Genomic DNA, 10,175 nt, shown 5'->3' with positions numbered 1-10,175 from the left:
GTTGCAAACATCTTTGTGGCTAAAACTTTGTGGGGTTTTTTTTTAAACTCTGAACAGAATCTTCTATTTAAGCTTTGGGTCTTAATCAAATTTGCTGTAATCTAGTCTTTAGCTCATAAAAATCCACCTCTCAGCAACATCTCTGAGCTTTGTTGAACAGCTGTTCAAATAATGCAAAAGACCCACAAGGACACAACTCAGATGTGAAAAGTGTAGAGTTATAAAGTTATGGGGTTTCTCAGAGGCTGATTCAATTCATTCTGATGTGATTTTATCTTCTGAAAAGGCAGCTTCATTGTTTAATTACTTTCGCGTTATGGTTGAAGTAGCACAGTCATGCCCTTGTTAACCCGACAGTGGGACTGTCGCCTCAGAACCGTCAAGTGGCCCAGTCAGGCAGAAGCTGGGACAGGGTGTACCAAAGCAGCACTGCCACACTGACAGTTACAGTGGACATTTGGCTTGTGTTTTGCTCGGGTTACTGTTGTGGATGAACTGATTCACTAACACCACCTGACCTAAAATCCCATCCCACGCCCGTGCTGATGCTGAGCCACAAGACCTTTCATTTCCATATTTATGCTTTTCATCTGAGAAAAGGGAAAAAACAAGAAAAGAAAACTTGCACATGTCAAGGAACACATTCAGCAATAACTCTTGTATAAATATCTGGCATAAAGCAAGAAAGCCAAACAGATAAAGTCAGGCATTCAGTGGTCACGGCTGCCCCCTGTTGTTTAACTTCAGTAACAAGAATGCTCCTTCCTTGTTAAACTAACACACTCATAATAACAACTGGTGTACATTTATCTCAATAACAGAACAATTAACCCACATTAATCTGACACTACAGTTCGATGACCACTGACTGCTTATGGTTGTGATGACTGTTGCTGACTCCTGAGCTCGGCTAGCTGTCTCCTCATGTGGTAGATATCATCAGACATTTGCCTAAGGGAAAGTAGGCACAACTTAGTAGCCTTTAGTATTTAGAAGCAGGACATCAATCATCTCTGTTCTGGCATTTAGAGCTATTTGTAGCATGTCTACTGTCACATGTTTATAGTATTTCTACCTGTGGTTGGCTTGTGCCCTGCTCAGCTGGCAGCGTAGGCGCTTCATGATGGCTTCATAGCGCCTGTTCTGGATCTGAGGAAGGGGGAAAAGTGATGTTGTTGATGCTTTCTTTCAGACTGAAACATAACTCATGTCTTGATACAAATTCTATCTAGGTGATTTAGCTGTTTTATGAACAAATGTCAGCCTCATAAGATGTCCCTGGTTTCTGTTGGGTAAGTCTGCACACCTCTATGTCTTTCTTTATTTGGGCATGAATCTCAGACTCTTTTTGGAGCCAGTGTCTCTTCTCAGATATGGTCTTCATCTTCAGGGAGACCTCCTCTTTCAGAGCTTTAATCTCTCTCTGCACACATGAGCATATAATAGTTATGGATACTGAAGATCTCTGAAAAAGATCCCTATGATTAAAATGAAGAGACCACCTTTGCCATCTGCACTGTGTTTCCATTTGGATTGTTCAAATCTTCCTTCAGCTCCTCGTTTTGCTTTCTCAGCATCTGTACTAGTTCTTTCTTCTCCTTCAGCTCGTTATGGGCCTTTGTCTGGCTCACTGCATGCAAAACAGCTGCCCTGTGGCCTTCCATCTTACTTCGGTAAGCGTTGAACCCTGCAAGCGCCACTAGTGCAACCTCCTCCTCCTCACCTATCAGAATCTGGAGTTCTGTGTTTTCCTTGCTGATGGATACACAGCGATCATGAAGGAGTTTGGTCTGCTGCTCCAGCTGCTCCATCTCACTTTCCAGCACTAGGATTTCTCTCACTTTTGATCTCAGGTCCTTGTCTATGCCCTCGTTTTTCCTCTCAAGCTCTGACAGAGTTGCCTGGAAAATAAGGCAAACCAAAAAGTCCAATTAAGTCATAAAGAAAGCCACAAACTATGCAAATAAATGTTTACTTCACTTTCTAGACAATTTTCTCCCATTGTGTTTTTTAATTATATTTTGTGACTCTTTTTGATCATTTGACACCTCTTTGTGGTGGATTTGAGGCACATTTTGGTTAATTAGGTCTCTTTATGTAACATTTTATGACTTAGTTACTCTGACGGTTATATTTGCATCATTATACATATAGTATAGTTCTGGGACAAGACAACGGATTTTCCTGGCTCTTTGGGTGCACAGAACTGTGCTCAGTAGGCTGAGTGATGTGTCCATGGTAAAAAAAAAATCTATCTAATATGCCATCATTTTGTATTATGATAGCCACTTTATATGTTATACTATGTTATTACCATTGTACAAAGCAGGAATGGGCAATTAATTTTTCCGAAGGGCCACATAAGAAAGCGGGACTGTGGAGGAGCAGATCAAAAAGCTTGTAAAAAAGCTAAAATAAAAAATTGCTCATTTGGCCCCTTCAGAAAAATAATTGCCCAATGTGTTTTGCATTTAGTTAATCAGTGTTGTAGGGGAATAGGGTTAGAGATGAACCTGCAGGGTACTGAGTGTCCTCTGTTTCTCTTTCAGGGCCTCTTTCTGGGTATAGCCATGTTGACTCACATTCTCCACTGCCTTGGTTAACGAAAACCCAGGCGGTCCTGGAAATCATGAGAATCACTTTGTGAAAGTCTATAAAATAACTACCTGGCTGCCAATTTAGCCAAATTTTCATTTTCATTGGCAAAGTTTAAGCCAAGGGGTTATTTATTTCTTTAAAATGGACGCCACTGATCACGTAAAACAATAAAATATTAGGCCTTTAAAAGTAGCAAACACCAACTTCTTTACTTACTCTGAGCTAACATTAATTAGCTATGTAGCTTATGCTAGACTAACAAAGCTAACATCAGCTCTATTTATTTATTTGTTACAGTTTAAGTTATGTACAGTTGCTTAAACAATTAAGCAGACATATATTTACTTTCCTGTATTGCCAAAAACAAACAAAACATCTTACCATCTTCACTGACCCCAAAGTTTGGCATATTGACTTGCTAGCTTATAATTTTCTATACTGTTTATGTCTGATAGTTAGCAATGACAGCATGCCATTTTTATCCTTGGGTTTCAAGTAACCCTAGAAAAATGTGAAATCAACTAACTTAAAAAGATTAAATAAACAAAGCTAATATGGTGTTAAGTTAATATGTTCATTTACAATATAAACGAAAGTATTTATTTAGTTTACTTTTTATTAATTTATTTGCAATTAGAAAAATGAGCAGCGGGATGTAACCTAACCATTGATACAATACGACTACGATTCCCACAGTTCACTTTTTCTCCACGTCAAACTATATCCGGTCTCTCTTACAGCCAGCAGCAGTCTCGCATGTAAACACAAAAATAAAACTAGCGAGCATTATTTTACTTCACTTGTCACCGCCTAAATTTAGTCAAATGCTTGTCAGGCGTTGCCTCAGACTGTGCTCTTTGTGTACCCGTGTAGTTTACAGCAGCGGAGTAAGAAGAGGAGGATGGAGGACACTTGTGGGACACGCCAGTGTGAAACATGCTAACAGGACAGACGTGCCACACTGGGGCAGAGTAATGTTTAAACGCTTCTTTCACAGTGATTTGGGGGAGCTGTACAAGAACGAGTCAGTTCAGGTGTATCTCGAGCAGCTCATGGAGGAGCACAGAGACCTGAGCAAGAAGCTACAGCATGCATACCTCAGTGAGTCAGACAGAAAGGGGCTCACAAAGAAGCACACTGAGTTGCTGCCTCTGGCAAGTGTGTTTAGGAGCATTGAACAAGCTCAGAAAGACCTCGAAGAGGTCAGTTCACTTCTAAAAGGTGAGTAGGATTTTTTTAAGCTTACTATATATACATGTAATGGCTTTATAAACACACCTCTCAAACCACAGAAAACCATCACACGAGGTCTTCTAACTATTTAAATACCACATGTATTTGCTGCTTTGTGTGAGCACAGTTTTACTTTGCATTCTTAAATACAATAAATAAAATTATTTTCCTTACTCATGGCAGGTTTAGCTGGCACCAAAGATGAAGATGAAGATCTGACCCAGCTGCTAAAAGAGGAGGAAGCACAAATCTCCAGCAAGATTTTGGCTTTAAGAAGAGACGTAAGAACCCAAAAGACACAGCTAATTAATGCAGAAGTGTGTGACGGACCATTGTTTCTTCATGAGGTTTTCTCTTTACCGCAGCTAATCAAAGCTCTTATCCCCACTGATCCTCTTGACTCGAGTAATGTTCTGCTGGAGGTCGTATCAGGGCGGACAACAGGAGGTATGAAGGAAAGCAAAACTCTGAATTTGTTTTTATAAATTCAAAATACAATTCACAGTAAAATACTGCAAATAAGCGTTATTATGGAAAATAAGTGTTATACTTTCTCATGTGTGGTTTCAGGGGACATTTGTCAGCAGTTCACCAAAGAAATGTTTGACATGTACCAGGGTTTTGCATTTTACAAAAACTGGGACTTTGAGGTGTTGAACTACACACCTGCAGAGTATGGTAAGGTAATTTTTGTATTTCTGTATCATTCATAAATAGTTCCTGCTGTATCCCCCCCCCCAAGTGTCTTTGTTATTAGTTCCAACTCACTCATCATGGGATTGAATGACTATGTGTGGATTAGAGTAGAAATTTAAACTTGTGGTGATCAGTGGACATAAACCTCCTACCAAAACATTTACAGCTGCATGAACGGTGTCTCTCAGGTGGTCTGCACCATGCAGCAGCGAGAATAGCTGGAGAGAACGTGTACAGGCACCTGAAGCACGAAGGAGGAACCCACCGGGTTCAAAGGATCCCTGAGGTGGGGCTCTCCTCCAGGATGCAGCGAATCCACACAGGAACCGTGACTGTCATCATCCTGCCTCAGCCAGTTGAGGTACACTGCGTTTTTTTCTTTTTATGACTTCTCTTTGTTTACTGGAATGGTTAAACAGTACATCTCTGTTTTTATCTTTGGTGCTTGCAGTTTGAAGTCCACATCGATCCAAAGGATTTTCGAATCGACACGTTCAGATCTCGTGGTCCTGGGGGGCAAAGTGTTAACACAACAGACAGCGCAGTGCGCGTAGTTCATCTTCCGACAGGTAAACTGTACCACCATGCCGTTTTGCTTCCTCAAAGATTGTATAAAATATGTAGCCACTGTGATGTGCTCTTTCAAACCTCACTCACACACTATGGGAGGTGCTCTCTGTGGTAACCAATCATGGAAGCTCCTCCACCACCTCTGTCTAAGACAGACCAGTCACTTCGAGGAGGCAGTTGTCCCTTGACACCTTTGAAAGAGAATGATAACTGAGTGAGGTACACTATATTGCCTCACCAATCCAAATCATTGAATTCAGGTGTTCCAATCACTTCCATGACCACAGGTGTATAAAATCAAGCACCATGTAGACTGCTTCTACAAACGTGCAGTGGTGTAAATCACTGGACTCTAGAGCGGAAACGTGTTCTCTGGATTGACGAATCGATGGATGAGTCTGGCTTTGGCGGTTGCCTGGAGACCAGTACTTGCATTGTGCCAAGTGTAAAGTTTGGTGGAGGGGGGATTATGGTGTGGGTTTGGTTTTCAGGACCTGAGATCCAGTGAAAGGAAATCTTAATGCTTCAGCATACCAAGACATTTTGGATAACTCCATACTTCCAACTTTATGGAAAGAGTTTGGGATGGCCCCTTCCTGTTCCAACATACACGTGTGAAGGCAGACAAGCGAATGCTTTTGGCAATATAGTGTACATCACCTGACTGCCCTACTTGTATGGCCACATGATTTGAAGCTTCATTGTTTTGTGTGTTGCCATGTTAGTGTTTTTGGAACCCAAAGGGATCAAATTTTAATGTTGAGTGCCAAGTTGTCATCTAAAGTTTGCCTAATACATTTATGATCCATTTATGCATCACTTAACACATAAAGCAGATACAGCAGGTTTTTTCCTCTTTGCAGGAATAACTGCAGAGTGTCAGCAGACTCGATCTCAGCTGCAAAACAGAGAAACGGCCATGCGCATGTTGAGAGCCAGGCTCTACCAAGGCATGATGGGTAAAGAGACTGAACAGAGGAATACAGCACGAAAGCAGCAGGTGGGTGAAGCAGGAAAACATAACCTGTAACATTCACAGATTTTTGTTCTCTTTTCCAACTTTGTCATTGTTCCTCTGTGTCTAAAAACAGGTGGGCACACGCTCTCAGTCAGAGAGAATTCGTACCTACAACTTCAGTCAGGATCGTGTCACAGACCACCGCACCGGATATACAACGAGGGACATCAAGGTTAGGTTTGAAGCCAGTGTTATCTACTTCAGCTAAAGGGTAAAAATCAATGTTGTGTGTTTTTTCATGTCTGTTTTTAGGAGTTCATGAGAGGTGGGGAGGCTCTCGATGATCTGATCTCTGATATACTTGAACACACAGAGAAGGAGGCTCTTCTCGAGGCGGCGGAGAACAACAGCAGTTTGAAACGAACAGAATCTGGACCGTCTGCAGACTGAGAGCAGCTTATGGGAGATGTGCTTCCTGACATATCTGACTGCTCTGTGCCTGCAGAACACATGTTATTCTATTATTTGGGCAATTAATTGCAAATGATGCAATGTAAGACAAACCAAAAGTAACAGAGGTTTTTATTTTTGTAATAAAATGTAACTTGTGTGTTTTGTGCCTTTGCAGTTTTCTAAATAACACTAAAGATTAAGGAGGGAGTAACTTGAACACCTTTAACAGGCCTGTCATTACAGTTTTAGCTAATATGGGTTTTAAAACTGCTGCTTTTTAAAAATAATGAACACACTGAATCACACTTACTGGCCATTTTATTAGGCACATGTGTTCAATCAGTGTCACCGGGCAGTTACTAGACAGATTCTCTATAGGGAGATGACAAACACTCTCAATTCAAAATACCATCCCCCAAGTAGAGACCGTTTAACAAATCATTTGGTCCCTGTTTGGTATGAGGTTGAAAAGCGCAATCTGATCTCAGATCTGAAACATGTCACAAAGGCAGTCATCACAGCTGATGGATGGACAAGTTCTACTCAAGACCATTACCTCACTGTAATGTTGGTACTATGTCAGATGAGGCCAGAATAAGGAAAAAGTCCTCAAAATAAGGCAGTCTATGAATCACAGATGGGGACATCTGTGGCAGAGAAATCCTGGAGGAGTTTGGAGTAAAAGAGAAGGTTGTGGCATGCATGGATGTAGCTGTGAAAAAGGTGAAATTTATCAAGCTGCCACGTTTTGCACACACACTAAATCTTGGACGCCGAAAGCTGTACAGCTGCAATACAGTTTCCAACTGGACAGGAAGGATTCATTCTGTGATTGTATGGATGAAGAAATCCCACATGGCAAGAGTAATCCTCAAGGAGAAACAGTAACTTCTTTGTATGAATACTTTTTAAATACTTGAATAAAAGTCAGCCAAAATGTAAATCAACAGATTAGGATCAATATAAAATGATAACATCATGTTTGTGATGATGGAGAGATTCTGTCAGCAGTTTTCAGCCATCCAAACTGCAGCTGTAGACCTCTGCCTAAGAAAGCCCATCAAGAAGGAGAAGTATATAATCTTTGGGGTATATAAAAATTGGTTGCTTAAACATATTAACATATTAAAATGTGTTTATTATTTTTTGTTTATATTGCAGACTTGGCAGAATTGGCAATGAGGACATGCAGAGGAGTTTCTGGTGCTGATGTTGAAGCATTACATGTCCACGCTTGCTGTGTTTAGTGAAAAAAGTCTGACCTGTGGCCAGAGACTGCCCATCCTTCTGCAGCAGAGAGTGAATCAAGAAGTCCAACTGCATAGAAGTCTTTTTCCCATTCCAATCAAGGACAGTGCCACAGTCTGGTGGTGCTATATTTTATTCCCTAACCAGCCAGTTAGAGAATCAATGAGGAATCGAATCGTTAAATGATATTGATAATTGGTATCGCTAAATTCTTATCAGTTCCCATCCTTAGTCTTTAGCATTTAATATTCTTTTGAAAATTATTTATTTTCATATTTCTTAAATAGACATTGCACTGTGTTATTAGTGGATGCCAAGAAAATACTGTTAAACTGAAGAAACTTACTGTTATTAGCAGTAATCAATTCAATTGAAGTAATCAGGTGCCTTAATTTAAAAAAATAAATTGTGACATATTTTTACGTTTTCAATGTCCAGATCTTTGACTTTTGTTTAATTAAAAATAATTTTTAAAAATTAACAATAAATATTTAGTTTTGCTAAACTGAAGAAGTGACTCTGTTGTACTTTTAAGTTATGTCAGCTTCCCATGGGAGACATGATTGAAAGCAATGAGTACCAATTACTAAATATTTTTTAATTCATTTATTAAACATGTTAGTTTTATTGTAGCTGAAGGGTACATGTCAAAGGTAAGTGCCTCTGTTCACATAAAAATATTCACACTATTAAAAATTTGTTTTGTGTGTTTCTGTTTGCTAGCTGTACGTATGGGCCATGACTGGCCATGACCTCAGCAGGACCCGGCCTTCCCTTGCGCCGATGCCGGCATCACCTTCAGAAGAGGCGACATCGTGGAAATTGTGAACCAGACGGATGCCCTCTGATGGCAGGCAAAGAAACTGCCCACACGGCATGTGCCAGCCTCATCCCCTCTATCAACCTACTCATGCTCGTCCAATCTCGTACTGCATATAATAGGTGAGCCACAGGTTTTGGACCTCTATTATGAAAGTGAATCCCACACAACCAGTGAAGCCAGTTTAAGGGGAAGAGTATAGACTATAACTACTCTAACTCTGCTTTGGTTTATGGAACTGTTTCTCAAACACAGTATTTTGCAGTATACAGACTTCCGAGGATGATGTCATTGCTCAGTTTTTGGGCTTTTCCTCTGAGATGTTCTGACTTTGACACTTGAGATCTTCTGGTTTGGGAACTCTGACTTCTTTTGCTTGTTTTTCTAGAATTGAATCCTTTAGCATCTCTTCTTAAGCCTGACAATATTGCTTGTATGTAAAACAGATCCGCAGCAGTGACAGTTAATTTCCATCTATTTTGTATTATTTGAACTATTTTATAGGTTTTATTGTGTTATTACCACTGTATAAAGCAGGAATGGGCAATTAAGTTTCCCTAGGGGCCACATGAGAAACTGGAACTGTTGTGGAGGGCACATAGATTCAGAATTAAGAGTCACCTTTATTGTCATTGCACAGTATTGTAAAAACTACAGCAAAATGAAATTTTCTTGTGTGATCAGTACCAGCATTCACACACAAACCTATTTACACAAAAGCTTAAATACTTACATTAAATTAAGTTGATCTTGCCAAGAAGGATAGGTGGAGTCTGTTGAGTTCTGTGATGGTCCTGAGAAAAAACTGTTGAGCAACCTGGTGGTATGGACTTTGAGGACTTTCTAACGCCTGCTGAATGGAAGTACGAAGAAAAGGTTGTACGACGGGTGTGTTTTGTCCTGCAGAATATTGTTTGTTCGTAAGGGGCAGCAGGTCCTAAAAAGATCATCTAGGGAGGTCAGAGGCAGTCCAATAATTTTTTTAATCTGTTCTTATTACTTGTTTGAGGGATTTCTTGATCAATAAGCCTATAAAGAGATATAATGAATATTTCTCATGTGGCACCTTCAGAAAATTAATTGCCCACCTCTGGTATAAAGTGTTTTGCACTTAGTTACTGCAACATTTTTATGTTACGGTTAGAATTTTGTGTAATTAACATCAAATTTCTGTTAGGTTGTTGGTGTTGTAATGGCGTGGGGTGTATTTTATTGACCCCTTAGTAGCAACTGAGTCTCATTTAAACAACACAGCCTACCCGAGTGTTGTTGCTGACCATGTCCATCCCTTCATGACCACAGTGTACCATCTTCTGATAGCTGCTTCCAGTAGGATCCCACACCATGTCAAAAAACTAAGATCATTTCACACTGGTTTCTTGAACATGACAATGAGTTCACTCTACTCAAACAGCCCCCACAGTCATCAGATCTCAATCCAATAGAGCACCTTTGGGATGTGGTGGAACAGGAGATTCTCATCATGTATGTGCAGCTGACAAATCTCTGAGGAATGTTTCCAACACCTTGTTGAAGCTTTGCAAAGAACTGATATTGCTCTTTAGGTAAAAAAAGGGTCCGACTGGTATTAGCAAAGGG

The 10,175-nt window shown here is 40.2% G+C and overlaps 2 protein-coding genes across 3 annotated transcripts; one reads left to right on the top strand and one right to left on the bottom strand.

Moving 5' to 3' along the window:
* Nucleotides 1-563: 563 nt before the first annotated feature.
* On the bottom strand, nt 564-3,257 carry ccdc122 (coiled-coil domain containing 122). Of its 2 annotated transcripts, XM_085448876.1 has the most exons (6): nt 2,980-3,257; nt 2,514-2,620; nt 1,503-1,901; nt 1,307-1,423; nt 1,076-1,149; nt 564-951 (listed from the first exon to the last, which is right to left on the bottom strand). In XM_085448876.1, exons 1-6 carry the CDS (start codon nt 3,005-3,007, stop codon nt 873-875), a joined length of 804 nt encoding a protein of 267 aa, XP_085305002.1. In that variant the 5' UTR covers nt 3,008-3,257; the 3' UTR covers nt 564-872. The 2 variants fall into 2 exon arrangements, with proteins under 2 accessions (XP_085305002.1, XP_085305003.1); XM_085448877.1 differs by lacking the exon at nt 2,514-2,620.
* Nucleotides 3,253-9,639, top strand: mtrf1 (mitochondrial translational release factor 1). The gene is made up of 9 exons (XM_085448872.1): nt 3,253-3,819; nt 4,015-4,112; nt 4,197-4,278; nt 4,402-4,509; nt 4,716-4,888; nt 4,979-5,096; nt 5,961-6,097; nt 6,189-6,287; nt 6,368-9,639. The coding sequence occupies exons 1-9, from the start codon at nt 3,423-3,425 to the stop codon at nt 6,503-6,505; spliced, it is 1,350 nt and encodes a 449-aa protein (XP_085304998.1). The 5' UTR covers nt 3,253-3,422; the 3' UTR covers nt 6,506-9,639.
* Nucleotides 9,640-10,175: the final 536 nt, after the last annotated feature.

Source organism: Copadichromis virginalis, linkage group LG23 (genome assembly GCF_057382275.1).
Source record: "Copadichromis virginalis isolate Kocher_CV1m ecotype Utaka linkage group LG23, C_Virginalis_male_GT1.1, whole genome shotgun sequence".
Taxonomy (NCBI): Eukaryota; Metazoa; Chordata; class Actinopteri; order Cichliformes; family Cichlidae; genus Copadichromis; species Copadichromis virginalis.
Note: the sequence above shows the minus strand (reverse complement) of the source record. Positions and strands in the feature narration are given on the sequence as shown.

Bases quoted from the DNA above. Each gene is read 5' to 3' on its own strand.
- ccdc122 (XM_085448876.1), bottom strand. From the start codon at position 3,007: ATGCCAAACTTTGGGGTCAGTGAAGATG. The intron at 1,424-1,502 runs GTGGTCTCTTCA...TCATGTGTGCAG, and splicing joins ACACAGTGCAGATGGCAAAG to AGAGAGATTAAAGCTCTGAA. The intron at 952-1,075 runs GTAGAAATACTA...ACTTTCCCTTAG, and splicing joins AGGGCACAAGCCAACCACAG to GCAAATGTCTGATGATATCT.
- mtrf1 (XM_085448872.1), top strand. From the start codon at position 3,423: ATGCTTGTCAGGCGTTGCCTCAGACTGTGCTCTTTGTGTACCCGTGTA. The intron at 4,510-4,715 runs GTAAGGTAATTT...GGTGTCTCTCAG, and splicing joins CTACACACCTGCAGAGTATG to GTGGTCTGCACCATGCAGCA. The intron at 4,889-4,978 runs GTACACTGCGTT...TGGTGCTTGCAG, and splicing joins TCCTGCCTCAGCCAGTTGAG to TTTGAAGTCCACATCGATCC.